The sequence below is a fragment of the Juglans microcarpa x Juglans regia genome, chromosome 6D, assembly GCF_004785595.1.
Source record: "Juglans microcarpa x Juglans regia isolate MS1-56 chromosome 6D, Jm3101_v1.0, whole genome shotgun sequence".
NCBI classification, from domain to species: Eukaryota; Viridiplantae; Streptophyta; class Magnoliopsida; order Fagales; family Juglandaceae; genus Juglans; species Juglans microcarpa x Juglans regia.
Window position 1 is genome coordinate 13472177 of NC_054604.1, and position 21284 is coordinate 13493460.

The window sequence follows — 21284 nt, forward strand, 5'->3', positions numbered from 1 at the left end:
CTGCAAATGAAGAACAGAGGAAGGTATGCCAGGGACAAATGAAGAGCATGTTATGAATAGTGCATATCATATATGTTGGTAGTGGATAAATCCCATGACCAAGTTGTGTCCACATGGGTGGAGAAGTTATTTATTAACTCCCCACCACTACCACAACTTTAGGGAAGTCAATTAACTTCCAAGTATGAAATCTCTTTAAATAAGAGTCTCTTTAAATAAGAGTCTCTTTAAATAAGAGTCTACGTATATTAAATGTGGTGAGTGAAAAAGTCTAGTAAAAAAATAAAAACTCTCCTCTCTCTTTTCATTTTCCTAGAGAAACCATCTAGATCTCTTGATCTTGAAGCGCAAAATTTTCTAAGGGACTCTAGTAGCCTCCTAAACGACGTAGTATTGGAAACAACAAAGTGATGTGGGCTGTAAGACAAGTAAAGATCCAACCTTATGCAAAGTCCACTCCTTGAGGTAATTCGATTTAAACTTACTTAACATTGGTATTAGAGCCTATACTACTTGTTTTCGCCCATATAAATAAGATTACATGTTGTCTGATACTTTGGAATTAGTTTAAAAGCGTGTAATTGATAATATGACATGATTGTTTGTGTTTCAGATTTTTCATTAGAAGCTACGGTATGACATGTTTAAGATTGAATTATCTACATGAAAACATTTCTTATAATGTCAAAAACACATCTCTTAATTTTGGTGAAGTTTCGTTGCGTATAGAAGAATGGGTTTTGAGCTATTGGATTAATTATATGAAAAAATATATGTTTTTTTAAAAGCGTGGCCCCTATTTATTTATTATTTTCCTAGAATATTTGTAGTATGATTTGCTTTGAAAATGTAATATTGTGAATGTAATTTTGTTATTGGGGCTATGTAAAAGGATGTGTTTCACGTCTATTGATATACTTTAAGATCACCTTAACACGATGCACCAAATTACCAATGAGACTTTGGGTGGAGCCTATGTGTTTAGCAAATAATTGTTGATTTTTCATATTTGATTAATGGATTATATGTGCATGACTTTCGAGTTTTTTTTTTTTTAAAAAAAAAGAAAAACTCCATAAATTTTATTCAAAATTAATTAGATATGATATTTGGACATATATAGTGAGAGATGATTGCTAGTTTTTTGCGAAATTTTCAATCTCACTATGTAGGAAGGAATTATATGGTCTAGTTAAATTTTAGAATAAAATTAAATGTGTGCTAATGTCAATCTTGCACAATGAATGTAGTGATAATAGCCACTAAAAACATAGTTGAACTTATTAAAGGAGAGAAACTAGTTGGGACCAACTATGACATGTGGCATAAAAAAATTCAATATCTGCTTAATGAACAAGGGGTCCTTGAAAATCTGTTTCACCTTATGATACAACCTAAAGAATGGAATATTTCCCAACATCATCATGATATTAAAGCCTATCAGGCTTGGGAAAAAAAGATCGGTGCGAGCGCTTTACCATGCTTAGCAGCATGCACAATGATCTTATTGGGGAGTTTGAAAACTGCCCAACTCCCCAAGATATGTGGAATCAACTGAAAATTGCCTATGGGGACATCAATTACTAGGGTCCGTGCTCTCACTTTGAGGTTTGATCAGTATGTTATGAACCCTAAACATACCATAACTGAGCATTTGAGATCGATATCTGCCTTGATTCATTATCTAAAGGGTGCTAACAATAATCTCACTGATGAACAACAAGTTACCGTTGTGATATGATCTTTGCCCGAGTCAACATGTGAGCAAATGAAGATTGTTTTGACACACAGTGAGAATACTAAGACTTTTGCTGATATATCTCGTCATTTGGAGCTAGAGGAGGAGCAACAGATCTCCCATGTTGCTTGCGCTTTCCAGCTTGGGCAACAAGAAGAATATTAAGGTGCACATCTATGCACTCCGCCTCTAGCTCTAAATGGTGAGATATATCAGCAAAAATCTTAATATTCTTACTGTGTGTCAAAACAAGCTTCATTTGCCCCCATGTTGACTCGGACAAAGATCATATCATAGCGGTAACTTGCTGTTCATCAGTAAGATTATAGCCAGAACCCTTTAGATCATGAATCAAGACAGACATCGACCTCAAATGCTCACTCATGGTATGTTTAGGGTCCATAACATACTACTCAAACCTCAAAGTGAGAGCACAGACCCTAGTAGCTAATGTCCCTCCATAGGCAATTTTCAGCTAATTCCACATATCTTGGGCAGTTGGACAGTTCTCAAACTCCTCAATAAGATCATTGTGCATGCTGCTAAGCATGGTAAAACGCACGCATCGATCTTTTTTTGCCCAAACCTGATAGGCTTCCATATCACGACGATGTTGGGAAGTATTCCCTTTTTCAGGTTGTATCATTAGGTGAGATAGATTTTCAAGAACCTCTTATTCATTAAGTAGATATTGGATTTTTCTATGCCACATGTTATAGTTGGTCCCATCTAATTTATCCCCTTTAGTAAGGTCAGCAACTACATTCCTAGTGGTCATTATCACTACATTCATTGCTTGAGATTTACATTAGCACGCATTTAATTTTATTCTAAAATCTAACTAGACCATGGAATTCTTTCCTACATAGTGAAATTGAAAATTTTGCAAAAAACTAGTGATCATATCCCACTATATAAGTCCAAATACCATATCTAATTAATTTTGAATAAAATTTATGGAGTTTTTCTTTTTTTTTTAAAAAAAAAAATAAAACTCGAAACTCATGCACATATAATCCATTTATCAAATATGAAAAATCAACAATTATTGTGCTAAACACATAGGCTTCACCCAAAGCTTCATTGGTAATTTGGTGTATCATGTTAAGGTGACCTTAAAGTATATCAACAGACGTGAAACAAATCCCTTTACATGGCCTCAATAATAAAATTACATTCACAATATTACATTTCCAAAGCAAATCCTACTACAAATCTTCTAGGAAAATAATAAAAATAGGGAAGAAACATCATTGATATACTTATAAAAAATACATACATACATTATACATTCACATAAATACATTAAAATACATTCACATCCATTCACATAAAAATACATACATACATTATACATGAATCCAATAAATTACCGATGTCAACTCTATCCATTTTTATAAAAAATATCAATGAACTCAAACATTCAATCATAGTGGTATACTTGATGGTTCAATGAATACAGAATCCACATTCTCAACTAATGAGAAGGATTTGATAGGTCATCAAATATAGGGACTTATTCTTTGATAGGTATAGAGACATATTCAATATGAACATGCATTTAATCATGATTTAATAGATGCATCCACAACTAATCTATATAAATATCAGATAATACTGAAAAATTGGACTTGAGGAAGTATGAAAAAGGTTCCAAATTTTATTTTATTATACTAAAAAAAAAAAATTCCGGCTCTCTATTTCAACAAAAAAATATATGAATCAACTTTAGACACCAACACATGATTACACGTGATGCACGTGTCAAAAAATGGCATTGAAAGACTCTGCACGTGCCGCCATGAAGAGGCTGTCTTGCTTCTACTTCACTTGCCGCGACGAAGAGTGTATATCACCTCCTCCGCTCACGGTGTTTTCAGACTTCTAAACTCAAAATTCAGTCATCTTAATGTGTATGTGTGTCAGTAAAGTGAGTAATAATGGAGCTAAGTGGAAGGGTGGACTACACTCTCTTTTACCGAGAGTGAGACTAGGTAAAAAACACTGTTCATCATCTTCTTCCTCAACTCAAAATTCTGATTTTTTTCGATTTCGACCACCTATTTTCAATCGTTCATAACTTACTCATATTAAGCCCAAATTAAGCATATGATATGTCAAATTAAAGCCTATGAACCCATCTTTCTAACCATATAAAATTTATATCCAAAACATAAGATTTGGTTGGTTAAAAAATTACTCAAAGTCACAGTCTAAACATGAACTCTAAAATTAGGGTTTTGAATTTCTTCTTCTATATGCAACAAAACTTCACCAAAGTTAATAGACATATTTCTAACATTATAAAGAATGTTTTCATGTAGATAATTCAATCTTAAACATGTCATATCGTAGCCTCTAATGAAAAATTCGAAACACAAACAATCCTGGCATATCATCAATTACATGCTTTTAAACTCATTCCAAAACATCAAACAACATGTAATCTTATTCATATGGATGAAAACAAGCAACATAGGCTCTAATACCAATGTTAAATAAGGTTAAATCGAATTATCTCAAAAAAGAAAATTCTCACAAGATCGAATCTTTAATCGTCTTATATCAAAGGCATAATTTTGAGCCAAAGAACTCATGAAGAAGATCGAAGGCATAACATGAATCAAAGAGCACAAATATGAGAAGATTTCGACAAAAACCAAGGTGTGCTTCACCAAAAATCACAAAACTTTTGAGGCTTAGACTTCGTTTGTTTTCACAGATGAGATTAAATGAGTTTAGATTAAAGTTAAAAGTTGAATAAAATATTATTAGAATATATTTATTATTATTATTTTTGTTTTGAAATTTGAAAAAATTGAATTGTTTATTTTATTTTGTGTGAAAATTTAAAAAGTTGTAATGATTAGATGAGTTGAGATGAGTTATGAAAACAAACGAGGGAATCCCTAACCTTTAGACACCGAAAAATAAAAACCACAAAATTTAGAAAATCAAATCCCTAAAATCTCGACAGTTGTTATAGAGAAAATCAACCAATTTTAATAAAGTATTGCTTGAGAAAAACAGAGAAAATTGGCTTCTAATTTACCATAGATTAGGCATTGAAGTGCCTTGCCGATGAGGAAGTGCAGTGTCGTTGTGTGAATGGAGACCTCATATCTGAAAATGTAGCCACAAAATCTCAGGGAAGGGATCAATAAAGTCTCAACCAGAGAGAGAGAACAGAGAATAAGATTAGAAAAAGTTACCGTTCGAGCTTTAAAGGCTTGTGTGAGAGGCAGAGTGAGAGATGGGTTCTGTCGAGAAGAGGAGATGAGAGTCAAGTGTGAGGCTGTTCGGGCTTGAATGCTTGTGCGAGAGGCGGAGTGAGAGAGGTTTGTCGAGGAGAGGAGAGTCAGTGTGTGAGAAATATCTTACCGTTTGGGATTTCTGTCGAGGAGAGGAGAGAGTTGGCTAAGCGAAATGCTCTAAAGACAAATGTGAGAAGAGAGATGGGGAGGGTCATTCCCCCAACCCTGACCTCCAACAAGGGTGAACCTTTCAGAGGAGATAGATGAATCGATGAAGGATAGATATTGTAAAAGAAGCAAGAAATGAGCCATGAAAACGCTCATGGGCAAGCTAAAACCCAATGAAGAGTACAGTGAGGGCATAGAGGATGGACTCCTTTCCTTCTTGAAGTTACAAAAATGGCATAAAAACGAGACTTGAAAAGAGGAAGAAGAGGCAGAGACAATGGGAAATTAATAATTAAATATGATTGGATTTAAAAGTGAAGGAGAAAGGGGTTAAAGAAGTTTTTTTTAAAGAATAAATATATATAGAAGTTATTATTGGAAGTATCCATTTTGTACACATTGAGAGTATCCATTTTGTACATATGATATGGTATCATCTAGACCACACATCTCCCTAAGTGAGTGTTGAGAACAATCAACTAGAAGCAGCCATACAGTGAGTGCAAAGTGTGCACTGTTACAATGACTTCTCTCTAGCATTATTTTTTTTTAAAACAAAAATAATACTTGGTTGGTCGCTTCATAAATTTAAATATTTAGAAATTATTCATATAAAAAAAATTTCAATTTTAAATTTTTAATCTAATCATTACCTAATCTTTATAATTTTTCTAAATTTCTAAACAAAAAAAAAAAAAAATTAACTTTTTCAAATCCTAAAATAAAAATAATATTAAAAAAGTATATTCTGGCCCACTTTTAACTTTATAATCTTTTTATTCAACTTTTTCTCTGTCATTTTTTAAAAACTCATAAAAATTATAATTCAAACAATTTTATTACTATTCACGGATTATCTCACTACTATTCATAAATTTTTCAATTCATCTCATATTATTTTATCTATATAAACAAACGAAGATTGAATGAATGATCGGAAACCTTAGGTACGAAAAGACATCATGCAAATATAAAACATTCCACAAAAATCTCATATACTTGGCTAATATTCCAATACTTGCCCTTTTGTTCATGCATGGCTTATATTGTACATGTGACGCCCCGACTCCCACGTACAAAAAACAAGGGAATCGTGACGTCAGGATGGTGATAACACGGTCACACATCCCAACGAAGTGCCAGTGTGTGTACATGCAACAGTGTACAAATAAAATAACGCAGCGGATAGTATAAATAAGTCAACTAAGTACCAGAAATTTAAATACAAATATTCAACACAATTTATCTTTAAAAATATACAATCATCCCAAATATAATACAAAAGGTAAATACAGTAATTGATAAAAGCATAACTCACTAAACAGGAGCAATCCCAGATCACTCCTCCAACGGAGCCAAGCTAAGGCTCGTCATCATCATCTGCATCAAAACCTGCGATACCATAAAATGGTACCACAGGTAAGTATAAACCAAACAACTCTCGGGATAAAAATACATTAATACAACCAACAATATAGCAAAATACATTTAGCCATAAAATACCATTTTTTTTTCCCAGAAAAATGATTATTTCCAACACACGTCAAAAATCCCATTTTGGCCCAAAATATCCATAAAACATTCTCCCATAAAATGATTCACACAAACAACCCATTTATCGGACACTGTAGGCGGGAATCGCAGGCGGGACTCTACCACCGTCCCTGCTTACCACCATCCCTACCGCGTGCACCGTAGGCGGGAATCACAGGCGGGACACAACCACCATCCCTGCTTACCACCATCCCTATCGCGTGCACCGTAGGCGGGAATCACAGGCGGGACTCTACCACCATCCCTGCTTACCACCATCCCTACAGTTCCTTTACACACAATGAATACTTAACAGAGCACTGTAGGCGGGAATCACAGGCGGGACACAACCACCATCCCTGCTTACCACCATCCCTACAGTCTCTTTTCCTTTTACTCACATGAGAATCCAATTCCAATAAACACATGAACATGTATGCAATCATGCGAAAACCCAGTTTTCTTTACAAACATGATCATGCATGCAATATGCGATGTACATGAACAAGCCATAACCAACAACCAACAACCACAATTCACAATGCAAACAAACACACAACTCCGTCCACAATCCATCCGACCCCCGAAACTCCTCGGATTCAGTCCGGCAAAACAAACCAATTCACAGATAATATGTGTTAGTGCAAAAATATATTTAAATCACGAAAGTTCTTTAAGAAAAATACTTACGGTGCAATATAACAATTTTCGAAGGATCACGAAGTTGCAAGTGGTGATGTCTGAGCAACACCACAGTGTAAAATACACTGTGGCCGTGGGTCACAGATACCCACTTTTCAACGAGGACAAACGAAGACCCAAAAATGGTAGGGTAGGGCCTAGAGAGGTCGGTGAAGCCAATGGTGGTGGTGGTTTGCCGTGGGTGGCGGCGCAAGGGGTGGTTTTAGGCCAAAAATGCACAAATCGGAAATAGGCTTGGTGGGGCTTCACCGGTGACGGATCGGAGCTGGGGTTGGGTCTAATGGGTTGCCAAGAGGTCGGGGATGAAGTGGTAGGAAGATGGTGGCCAATGGCGGTGCGACGGCGGCGCAACGGCGGAAAGAGTGCCGCGGCTTCGTGGGCTTCGTGGGGGCTAACGACGGCACGAACGGAGGTGATATTGGTGGGGTGAGGTCGCCGGCGGCTGGGGAAGCTAGCGGGCTGGGCGGTGAAGGCCACCGCCGGCTCACGGCGGCGCAGGCGTGAAAGTGGCCCGCGGCTTCGTGGGGTGCGTGGGGGCTACCGGCGGCGAGGTAGGGGCTGAGATTTGGGGGGTGAGGTCACCGGAGGGAGGGGAGCTGGTCGGCCGGGCGGTGTCGCGCACGGCGGCGCGACGGCGGCGGGCTGGGGGAGAGGAAGAACGGACGGAGAGAGAGGGAGGGAGAGGGAGTTGCGCGCGGGGAGGGGAAAAATAAAGAAGAAAAAGAAAAGAAAGAAAAGAAAAGGAAGGAAAGAAAAATAGAGGGAAAAGAAATGAGGTCCAATCCTCATAACTTGGGTCACAAAAATGATCCAACGAAGATGATTTTAAAACCACAAGTTAAATAAAATAATTTAAACGTAATGGTAAAGTCAAATTGAAATAATTAAATCCCACAGTAATTAATTTAAATATTAAAAGCAATTTAAATGCATAACAATAAATAAATATTTGGAAAGCACATAAAAATAATTTTCACCAAATTAAAATCATAGAAATAAACTTACTAAAAATCCAACGAATTTTAAAATAAGAGGATAAATTTTTGAAAAATAAAAAATAATCATTCAATAAAAATACACTAAAATACGGGATGTTACAGTACATGTATATATATTGTCATGATAAGTTTTTTATTTGCCATTACTGCCATTGTTATTATCTATGTTTTAGTTGGTTACAAGGTCACGCGCGTTGATACTATTTTAGACCTAGTGGTCAACAGTTGATCATATGAATTATGTATAGTGCTCTTGATACCGGTGATATGCATCCATGATCTCCTTAAATAAATAAAGTATAAAAAAAGTGAGACATTAGAGATTTAAGGTGGTTCTACACAATACCTTACACCTAAATAAATTCCACTACCACATTAATTATACCACCATACCAAATACAGGTTATTCAGTTACTGTCTAGCACTACCTTCTCTCATTCCTAAGAAAACTCTTTATGGCCATTTAGAAACTACTAGCTACTTTAAAAAAAGAACAAGTTTGTGTCGTGATATACACTAGGCAATTTTTTGTAGTGGTCAGATTCTTTTACAATTTAGAAATAGATAAGCACAATACATGAATCCCACTGTATTTAATGTGGCCAATTGCATATTACACAGGTGAAATATTTAATTCATGGAATTGTGGTGTTGGGGTGCGTTGCATTTAGGGGTGCTAATATATGACACAATCCGTCAATCTAATATGAACACAATACAAAACTGGTGAGTTTGAATATGATATAAATGAGTTCGGATCAAAACGGATTAATCTAATAAAACACGATTAATAAATATGTGAACCTGCTTAACCGCAATCAACATGAATAACTTGTTTAGATTTTATTTAAATATCATAATTACAATATATTTATGTTTGTTAGTTGGTATTATTTACAATATATTTATGTTTGTTAGTTGGTATTATCAAATGTTAATATTATATAAAAAAAATTGACACTTTTTGTTAATAGTCTTATATTTTTAAGATATTAATTATAGAGGAATGTTATGCATCAGTCACTATTTACTTCCACACCTTACACCTACAGTTTTTTTTTCCTAGGGTACGGGGTGAGGGGTAATGAATAGTAACTAATGATAAGAATTTTTCTTAATTATAATGTGACTACTAAAAGCTCTAAGTTTTAATTTTCATATGAGATTATGTTAAACAGGTCAAATGAGTTATATGATCAGTTCAATCCATTTACTTGAAATGAGTTGACTCATATTAACTCAATTTTAATAGATTATTAAATGGCTTATATGGGTCTCATCGTGTCAACCGTTATTTATGAGTTGGGTTGGATTTTAAAACTTGACTCATTTAATTAAACGGGTTATGATCAAATTAACCTATATAATTCAAAACTCGTGACTTGACACAACTCACAAACATAAATTGTCACCCCTAGGTACAACTTATTGTTTCGGTTGGGTAATGGACAACTCTACTTTCTTAACTAGATGATTCTTAACTAGGGAAAGTGGAAGTAGAAAAATAAGAGAAAACCTTGAAGTCGGTCGGGTGTGAAGATTAATTTCACACATGCCAATTAACAAATGCCACGTAGGCATCTTAAAAAGAATTCAAATGAACCCGCATACACCCGAAAGCTCTCCCTCTCCCTCCCCATCTGCACTCAACATGCGGCTAGTAGACATTTCTACTACCATTACCATATATCTTCTCCAACATGAGGGTGGAAGGGCCCGTGGGGGTGATGCTGTGGGCGGAAGGGGTGAAGTTGAAGAGTTTGGGTCCGGTGGATCAACACCGGTCTGAAGGTGGGGAAGTTGTAGAAGGGACTGGAGGAGAAGCAGTTTGTGGGGGTGGACTAGTGCTAGAAGATGGTTGTGGTGGTGACGAAGTGGTGGGGGGTGGTGGAGAACTGGTTGAAGGAGATATAGTGGTCAAAGGTGGTGGCACGGTAGAGGGAGATGAATCCAGAGATGTTCATGAATTCACAAAATCCACTTAATTCTCACTCAAAAGCTAAACTTTAATCCAACCTCAGCGATTAATTTCCAATCTTATGCCAAACCCGAGTTTCATAACTTGAAGAAATTTTCAAATCGCCGAACTTTTACCAACCAGATCCCAAAGGCCACGCACTCTCCACTCTCAGCGCATAAACCTCGTCTACAACAAAGCACAACATGTCTGGCTAGGTTTTGAGCACAAGTCTGATTACCAATCACTTTTAAAAGCAAACCCAGATGGCCTATTACTTCCAAAAGCAAAATCCAGATCGTCAAGGAGTGTTCTTGCTCAATGAACTCAAAAAAGTAAACGATATTCTATAAAAAATGATCGTAATGAATTGATTTAACTTTAAAAAAAATGATTATACCTACACCTAAGGTTTATATATGAACACACGAAATAACGAAAATTAAGGAGAGGGAGAGAAAGAAGGAGATCAGGTATAGTCGGCGAGATGGAGGGAGAGAGAGAAGGAGATGAAAGGTTTTGGGTGTATGTGAGTCAATTTCAATTCTTTTGAAGATGCTTATGTGGCACTTGTTCATTCACCCATGTGAAATTTATCTTCACACCCGACTGGCCTGGAGTGCCACTCCAGAAATAAATAGGATGTTATGGATGGTCCGAGTCGGAGGTGTCCTGGAACGCTTCTTATAGGTTATGTTGGCGTGTGGGGATGGGTGTTTAAGGAGTTGAAAGACGAAGCTGGGTCTTCTAAAGCTACACGCGTTGAAAGAAAATAAAAAAATTTTATCTACCATCTTCACATCACACATTATACATAAATTTTTTATTTTTTTATTTTTTTCTCTTATCAAATGTGTGATCAATAGATGATGAATAGATGAAATCAATTAGTTTATAAAAAATACAACTAAAAAAAATTAAAAAAAATTTAAAAAATAATAAAAATAAATATGGTGTGTGGGGTATGAAGATGATGAATAGCAAAACTCAAAGAAAACGTTAGAATGCGGAAGCGTGTAGATCTCATGAATAGTAGAGGCCACTCGTATGCCACATGCACATGCTGAATGTTTGATTATCCTTCCCCTGGCCTTTGAAGGATCAGTGGCCGACAAATGCAATGAGACGACGCATGTAAAATTTTGGACACCAGATGATAGTAAATCAAGTCATTTCTAGGTTTTGGAAGTGAAAGCATAAAAAGTTGAAAATGAACACGAGATGGTATGGACATGGAGAAGGGAAAGGAGAGGAGGGCTAAGGAAATGGAGAGCTGAAGCTCTTCTCTTCTTTTAGTGGTGTTTGCCGGTAACATAGGAATTTGGTAGGAATTGGAGCACTCATATTGGCCTCCCTATATTATTTGCGAAATTTTAGTAATAAACATTCATTTTTTGTTTTAACTATTCACTTTTTTAAAATCTTCCACATCTCGCACTCTATTCTTTCTCTACAATATTAAAATAATTTTTCTTCATTCTTTGTTTATTATTTTCTTTAACTCATTTCTTTTCAATTTTTTTTTTAAACAAGAGTTATTTGTCTTCATCGTGTTTTCAATTATTCTTCTCTAATGATTATTTTTTAAAAAATTTAAATTATTTATTTCTCACAAATGATAATATTTTCAATATCTATCATTTTTTATTAATGATAAACTCATTTTCAAATGATGATAAAAATGCAGTAACAATAATAAAAACACAAATAACAGTAGAAAAACAAGTTATAATATAACTGAAGAAAAGACAAAACAGCTATTATCACATTTGTTGGGAAAAAAAAATTTAAAAGAAGCAAAGCTTAAGTTGCTATAGTAATTCCCTTAAAGGCCCATTTAGATTTAGAGATGAGTTGAGAAGGATTGTGATAGTTTTAAATGAGTTGAATAAAATATTATTAGATTATTATTTTTTAATATTATTATTTTTTAGATTTGAAAAAATTGAATTATTTATTATATTTTGTGTGAAAATTTGTAAAAGTTGTAATGATGAGATGAGATTAGTTAAGATGAGTTTCCAATCCAAAGCTAAGTTTGAGAAGTTACTGTAGCAAAGTGAAATTTGTTCCTCAAAAGACAGAGCCAGATGAAAGGAGTCACAAGTTTGTTTGGATGGTGAGATAAGTTGAGATGGTTTGTAAATAATAATGAGATTATTAGTTAAAATTAGATGAGATAAGATGAGATGAGGTAATAGGGTTTCATCTCACCTTTGTATCCAAACGACAAATACTTTTTAATTTCTCTTTCATATTTTTTTTATCTAACCATTACAACATTCTAAACTTTTATATAAAACATAAAAAATAATATAACTTTTTCAAATTTCAAAACAAAAATTATATTAAAAAAATTATATTCTAACAATATTTTAACTTTATAATATTTTTATTTAACTTTTTTTTTTTCTTATTTCTCAAAACTCAATAAAAATCTTAACTTAAACTATTTCATTACTATTCACAAACAATCTCACTATTATTCACAAATTTTTCATCTTATCTCATTTGACTATTCAAACGAGGCCTTAATTTTTCACAAAAATGGCTCTACATTCGGCTAACTATTATCGAAGAACATTTTGACATTTGAACCATAGATCTCTAAATATGAGGAGCTACTGTTAATCTCTAAATCATTTTTTACAAAACAAACTCTTTTTCTTATCATCTACACTTTCTCTTGTGCTTTTATTTGTTATAGTTGTAATTTGACAAGAATGTCAATATTGAGATTATCCAATTTTTTATTTAAAAAAAATGACCATTTGGGAAAAGATGATTTTAAAAAAATATTATTTTTATAAAAGCACTTATTTTGAAACCATTACTGTTGGGAGAGATAAATAATTTAAACAAATTTTGTTACAATGAAAAGTACGAAACAGGCACAACAAAGAATTAAATAGTTACCGTAATGCGAAAAGAAATAAGTTAAAAAAAAATTCTCCCCTCTTTACCTGAAAGACAAAAAATTAACTAATTAAGAATGTATAAAGAAATGAGTGAAAGAAATAATAAAAAAATAATAGAAGAATACTATTTTAATAGAATAGAGAAAGAATAAAGAGTGAGCTGTACGAGGTTTCGAAAGGATCAATAGTTAAAATAGAGAAAGATCATTTTTTTAGTAGGTTTTGACAAAAAATTTGTTCTGCTCACTGTGAATGCTTTTAGGGTGTGGGAGCTTTTAGTTTGGATATTTAGGATATATTTGAGAAGTGATATGAGCTGAGAATTTTATAAGTAATTGTAAAATAATTTGAATTAAGATGTTTTATTAGGTTTTGCAAAAAGGAAACAAAAAATATTGAATAAAAATATTATAAAGTTAAAATATTGTTAGTATATCATTTTTAATGTTATTTTTGTTTTGAAATTTATGTAAGTAATATTTTTTTCTTTTATGTTTTGTTTAGAAGTTTGGAAAAGTTGTAATGATTGGATAATAATTAGATGAAAAAGTTAAAAATTTGAAATTAAAAAGTCTTCGTCTTTAAGTAATATTTGAGAATGAAATTATGAGAAGTTTTGAAATGATTACTTCCAAAACAAGTCCAAACCTTATTTGGGTAACAAAGTATTATCAAATATTTCATTCCCAAACATCACTCAAACACAACACATTTTTTAATTTCAGATCTTTAACTTTTTCATCTAATCATTACCTAATCATTATCTAAACATAAAATCCAATACAATTTTCTTAGGCTTCATTTAGAACTCAACTTAGTTTAGTCTAATTTTAAGCTGGGTCTGACATCTAAATACTCAATTCTCAAATCATTAAACTCATATTAACTCAAAATCTCTTTATTCATAGGACCCACAATCTTTTTCAACTCAACACTTATTTACACATGAGATTCACAATTTTTTTATTTTCTCATAAATACATCTAAATTAATCTTAATATCAAAACACATCTAAACTTATCTTAGGTGGGCCCCACAAAACTCACTTCACCATCTCAACTCAACTCATTTCAATTCGACATCCAAATGAGATCTTAAACTTTCAAACAAAACATAAAAGACAACAAAACTTTTTTAAATTTCAAAACAAAAATTATATTAAAAAAGTTAAGAGTAATGCTACTCATCATCCTAATTCTCATTATCTCATTATGTGACATTAGATGATTGGAGACTATTTATTATATTTTACTTGTGAACCTATCATCTAATGTTATATCATGAGATAATGAGAAAATAAATGATGAATAAATTTTTTGTTGACATAATATTTTGTAATAAAATGAGGACACTAAGCAATATTCTAGGAGTGCCTAATAATTAATTACTCCTATAAGAGAGAGCGAATGTCAAAAGTGATGAGGGTATTGTTGCCTCCCTCATCACAAAAGAATGGAAAAAAAAAAAAAAATAGATTACTCACTATGGTTTAGTTAGTTTACATTTATATGCAAAATGGGTACCAACATGTTTAAAACATGTCTCTATTGGATCATGTAAAATAAATGCAATATCTATATGCGATTGAGTACTTTTCTATATTTGGGTTGCACTATTTATTGATGTAGAAAAAATATTATTTCTTCCCTTTTTCTTCTTTTTAATATTTTTGACATTCACACTTCATTTATAAAACATGATAAAAGCTATAATATTATGAGAATATTTTATTTTAATGGAAAGAAAAAATGCTCAATGAAAAATATTTTATAAATAAGAAAAATGGTAAGAAATTCACAAAGCATTCCAATTTTATATTATCCAACCATGAGTGTTGACATGGGATATTATAACGTATCGGAATATTTTATTGGAATTATAATTAATTTATTGTAAATATTCATTTCACTTATGATAAATAATAGGCCATCACGAGGACAACACGAGCTTGGTTGAAGAGTAATCCTAGTTATCATTTCAATTTTCATAATTTTTTTATCATCCCATTATATGTTATTAGATGATTAAAGATTATTAATTATATTTTATTTATAAATATATCATTTAATATTACATTATAAAATGATGAAAAAATAAACAATGAATAGATTTTTTCTTAAATGGTTATTGATTAGGGAAAAAAAATCCAACTTAAATAATAAAAAAAACTCTAAATTCCGACTCTCTATATATGATGAAAAAACCAACAAAATGACATTCTTGCCCTTCTCCCACCTGTTAAAAGGCATCGATCGTACGTAACCCACAAAGATATGTTCACACCTCAAAGTCTGCATGATATCCGTCTCATAATTTTTGAAAGAGAAATGATTTGTATAAATTTTAAAAAGACAAGTTTCCTACAAGTTTTTATAAAAAAGTAGACTTTACTTTAAACAAGTGTAAAAAATTATTATTTATTAGTGAGACCCATTGTTTTATAAAAAGTTTGTATGAAACTTATCTATTTGGAGCTTGTATCTAGCATTACTCTTTTTTAAATTTTTACACAAAATATATTAAATAATTTAATTTTTTCAAATTTCAAAATAATAATAATATTAAAAATAATATTCTAACAATATATTCAACTCATCTAAAACTATCTCAACTCATCTTTAAATCCAAATTGGAAATCTATCTCAAAATTTTTTATTCTTTTCTATACGTGTTAAATACAAATATTTTTTAATTTTTAATTTCAACTTTTTTAATTTTAAAATAAAAATAATCTTAAATATTTATACTATAATAATATTTTTACTTTATAATATTTTTATTTAATTTATTTTCTCTTATTTTTTAAAACTCAATAAAACATTCAAACTCAAATCATTTTATACTATTAACAAAATTCTCACCTCTTCTTATTTTTCAAATATTTCAACCTAAATCCAAATAAGCACAAGAAAACTCAGGAAGAACCATTACTACGCCAACACAAACAAAAAAGAAGCCTGACCCAAAGTCAACCAAGTGTATCGACGGGTTGTAATCAAGTCGAGCCGAGCCGGTTTTTGACTTGTTGAGTTCAGCTCGACTCAAAATATTGAGCCTGAGCTCGAGATTTTCTTTTTTATTTTTTGTTCGAGCTCGACTCGATAAACTAAACTCTCTATTCGAGCTCGATTTCGAATTGTTTATTTTTTCAGTTTTTGAATAAGATTTAATAATTAATAAATAGTAAATAAAAGATGTAATATTGAATTTATACAAATAACAAGTAGAATCACTATTGAAATATAAAATTTAAAAAAATTATAAATAATTAATATCTAACTAGTTGATATTTATCCAAAATAACAATATATTATACGCCTACATATATTATTAATACATACGCTTAATATGATAGAATATATTTATTTCATATATGGTTCCCATATACTACTAGTATATGAAATTATTAAGTTTTATCGACTAATTATTATACAAATTATAAAATATACCTATGAAACATATTCACTATATAGACATAATTAGTAATTAGATTACATATTATATATTTAATTATAAAATTGGTATGCTTATATTATTAGCTAATACATATATATATACACACAGGTGTATGTATATATTTATCAATATATGAAAGAGTTTTAATCGAGTCGAGCTAACGAGTCAACTAGAGTATAAATGAGCGGGCCTTAACGAATCTTAGCCAAGTCAAATCGAGTTTTGTTAGATATGTATCATTTACAAATCGAGCGGGTATCTACTTTCATGAACAAGTTTTTTTTTTTTTTTTTTTTTTTTTTTTTTTTTTTTTTTTACGAGTCAAGTTCGATTCGAATTTAATTGAACAAGTACCAAGTGGGCTATCGAACAGACTGATTCATTTACAACTCTATGTATCGTGAATGTCGAATATTGATTTGTAAAACTAAAAAACAGTTTTTCAAATATAGATCTAAAGAGTATTCTCAATAGTTCCTTTATCATATCTATCAAAATACATCATTAAAATTTATTTTTTCTATTTTACATATTGATTTTTACAATAAGTCATACATCAATTTATCTATTTTTTCTTTATATCATTTAAATGTTCTTTTTTTAATATTTTTTATTCGTTTCAAAGATTTCATCTAACTACCAAGGAATTTGTAAAGGTGAGAGAAAATAATTAAAAATATTTTAGATTTGTGAATAATATTCTCGACATCTAGAGGATTACTGTAGCAAAATGTAAAATAAAGATCAAAATACAAAATCCATTGGAATGGTCTTTTGATCAACTTTCTTTATATTTTTTAGAAAAATATATTTTACATGAGTCATTGTGAATGCTCTAAGGGGCATTAACATTAGAATTAGAATATGCAAATGCAAACTCAAGTTTTGCATAATAGTACATGTTTTGCCTTTTGTCTATTCCACTCAAAATATATTTTCACATTAAATTATCTATTTATTATCTATATAATAGTAAAATACTATCAATTTATTATTTATTATATATTTATTTATCTATTTTATTTTTAAAATATTTTACATCTCTACCAATTAATTAATAATCATATTCTAATTAAATTATTGTTTAAACAATCATATTTTAAATAGAAATTTAACGCTAATAACATCAAATTACATCTACATCATCTTTCCAAAAATGTATAAAACTTGAAAAGCAAGAAAATTGGCCGAATATTTGGTATGGAAATTCTCAACATCAACCCCCTTTCTCTCTCTCTACACAATGTTGAAGCAATATAGCTGACCATTCCATTCCTCTTCAGATATATATCTTCCTCTCTGCTCTCAACAAACATTACATCAAACATCTTTCATGAATCCTCCCAAACAGTACAGTAAACATAAAATGAATCCTCCCAAAGCAAAAGGCCGAACAACATGTGACAAGATAAATTGCAACTCAGCTAAACATTAGCTACCCAACTCATGCAAACATTCTTCTGTATTATAAGCAAAACAACAAACAGAGAGAAAATGAAAGGCTCGGGAGGGAAGGAAAGGGAAAAGAAAAAAAAAATCGAGAGAAAGAGAGGTTCTGACTTCTATAACCGTTGTACGTGAAAAAAAAAAGAATAAAATAAGTTATGATCGAGCCAGGGCGGAACTAAGATTTGATGTTTGGGTGAGCGATTGACAAAGTGTGTGATATGTGTGAGTATAAGTAATTGTGTTTTTTGCACGTGACTGTATTAAAAATAATAATCATACGTCATAAAATTGTATATAAAAAATACATGTTTATAAATAATCTTATAAGATATTTTTCCTTAGGATTTTCGTAGTTTGCTAGAGATCATTACAAAAAGAAAAGAAAATGAAATATCAACTTAGGATTTTTCCTTCAAATTAAGCTCGACGACAATCTTTCATGGAATAAAATTCATCTACTATCATTTCTGAAGTGAAATTCTTAACAATTTCTTTCTCAATGTAAACTAGCAAATGATATGCAAGAAACTCATCTTTTATTCGAGTACGCAATCTAGTTTTTATAAGTTTTATGGCAGAAAATGCTCGCTTAGTAGTAGGAGTAGAAACAAGAAGAGTTAATACTAGACGAATTAACCTGTCAATCAAATAATAAATTTTTGACTTTTCTGAAATCACTAGTCCTCTACATAACTCAGATAATGTAGACATATCTTGAAAATCTAGATGCATCAGCACATCAAGCTCATAATGCTGCAATTGAATTCTCGAAAGGAATTTTTCTTACTCAGTAAAATCCTTTGGATAAAACTTCTCAACCAATTTGCATATATCATCAATTTTAAATGATTTATATGCACCTTTAGGGTTTAAAGTAGTACTAAGAATGAAAAGTTTCATTGTATGATCGTTAAATCTATTGTTCAATTCTTACAACTAGAAGTCTATTGTAGCAGTAAATATATCAATCCTAAAATGATGCTCCATTGTTGTCAATGACTTAGGGATTTTGTTGTAAAAATTGACAAAGTACATTAGTGATTCCCATGATTTTTTCACTATATGTAATATTAGAATAAATTCAAAAGACGTTAATACCATATAAGCCACTTTAGCATCACCACGTTGAGAATAATTTGATCCCTCATTTGAGATAGTATTGATAATTGAGCGAGTAGCATTGAATATCCTCATCAAGATACAAACAGATTGAAAATGAGATCCCCATCTAGTATCTCCAGCTCGTTGTAGCGTACCAATTTGATTTGTCCCTTTTCCGGTCTCAATCTCATTAGAAGCGATCAAACTTTCAATTTCAGCAACTTGAGCAGATTGTAATTCATCATTACGTTCAGAAGAACCAACAACAATATTAATAATGAATGTCAACGTTGTAGCGTACCAATTTGATTTGTCCCTTTTCCGATCTCAATTTCATTAGAAGCGATCAAACTTTCAATTTCAGCAACTTGAGCAGATTGTAATTCATTATTACGTTTAGAAGAACCAACAACAATATTGATAATGAATGTCAAATGGACAAAGAACTGATGAACATGTTTGGCTTCTCTAGAGGTTGCAACTAAAACTAATTGTAGTTTATAAGCCCAATAATGCACATAATATGCATAGGGACAATCTTTAAAAAATAAAGCTTATAATCCATTTCATTCACCACGCATATTACTTTCTCCATCATAATTCTGATCTCGAATATTCTCAATTTGAAGAAAGAAGAACACATCTCATTTTTTAGAGTAAGTGCCATAGTATCTTTGACATGCACAATATGAAAAAATCGTTCTCTAATAAAACTATATTTATCAACAAACTTCAAGATGATAGCCATTTGTCTTCTTTTAGACTCATCTCGAGTTTTGTCAACAAGAATACAAAATTTGACATTCCCGATTTCTTCACGAATTACATTTCGTACTTTATTTGTAAATATATGTAAAATTTCCTTTTAAATTTTAGGTGATGTATATTTGGCATTCTGTGGAGCATTTGCCATGATAGCTCCATTAACTTGATCATTATATCTTACTAGAAGTTTTATTAGTTCAATAAAATTACCTTGATTTTTTGAGTTGGAGCTTTCATCATGACCTCTAAAGACACAAGCTTGGAATGTAAGCTATCGAGCACTATCTAACGAAATTTTGAGCCGCAACTGATTATTCTCCATCTCTTGTGATACTTGTTTTTCAACTAACTTGTCAATTTGTCTTGATTGATTTATTAGATCCTCACAACATTTTATAGTATTTTTATGTAGTGAATTTGGATGTCTCCACACATGTTCTATTAAAGGACAATTCATTCTATCATTCATTTTTTTCTAATTGTCAAAACCTTTATTGGTAAATGCATCTGATTCTAGATGGCCCGTTGATTTCTTAGCAAAAACTTAGTATGGAAGACAAAATATAGTATTCTTTGATGGTGAGTAACCAATTTGAATATTTTTGAAATCAAGAAAATTGAAATCGACGACGTTGATTGCCTATTCTTGAAAATGGATATTCTAAAAGTTTAGATTGATATGGACCAGCTTTAAGATAGACACGTCGGATCTTTTCTTGTAGGTTAGTAGGAAATTCTCATATTTATGGACGTAATCCTGGATTACGTTCCAAAGAGATAGCATTCATCTCTTTAAGTTGGATTCTTGAAGTTTTAGAGGGACGCTCATCAGTGATAGAAGCATCACATTCCGTTGTTACTAAGCTCTTTAAATGTATATTACTCTCTGAATTGTTCACGTCTTTCTTTTTAAAAAAAGAATCAATTATTATTGACTCGCTCATATTTTTCTATACTTTAAGAAAAATTTATAGATCAAGAATAAATCTGAGAATTACCTAATAAATAATGATATAAAGCTGTTAGATTTTTTTGTATAGTTTGTATTTATTATTTAGTGAACAAAAAAACTATATGCAGATGTTCTATCAGGCTATCAGTAACAGAATAATCATATCAGTAACAGAATGATCATCAAGGTAGAATTGGAAAATTCATATGTTTAAATAATTAGCACACTTACTATATAAACATAGATTTAAATACACGAGAATCAGAGATTTAGATGCATATATCTTCAGCAAC

General features: G+C 31.6%; 1 protein-coding gene across 1 annotated transcript; it reads right to left on the reverse strand.

Annotated features, from left to right (window-relative positions):
- Positions 1 to 18590: 18590 nt before the first annotated feature.
- LOC121235395 lies at positions 18591 to 20361 on the reverse strand. The gene is made up of 3 exons (XM_041131743.1): positions 20330 to 20361; positions 20221 to 20284; positions 18591 to 18926 (listed from the first exon to the last, which is right to left on the reverse strand). Exons 1-3 carry the CDS (start codon positions 20359 to 20361, stop codon positions 18591 to 18593), a joined length of 432 nt encoding a protein of 143 aa, XP_040987677.1.
- Positions 20362 to 21284: the final 923 nt, after the last annotated feature.

What these genes read in the sequence shown, in the direction of transcription:
- LOC121235395 (XM_041131743.1), bottom strand. Translation starts at nt 20,361, where the DNA reads ATGGAGAATAATCAGTTGCGGCTCAAAATTTC. An exon ending in CAGTTGCGGCTCAAAATTTC is followed by an intron (nt 20,285 to 20,329) that starts GTTAGATAGTGC and finishes TTGTGTCTTTAG; the next exon opens with AGGTCATGATGAAAGCTCCA. An exon ending in TTGAACTAATAAAACTTCTA is followed by an intron (nt 18,927 to 20,220) that starts GTAAGATATAAT and finishes ATTCAATTGCAG; the next exon opens with CATTATGAGCTTGATGTGCT.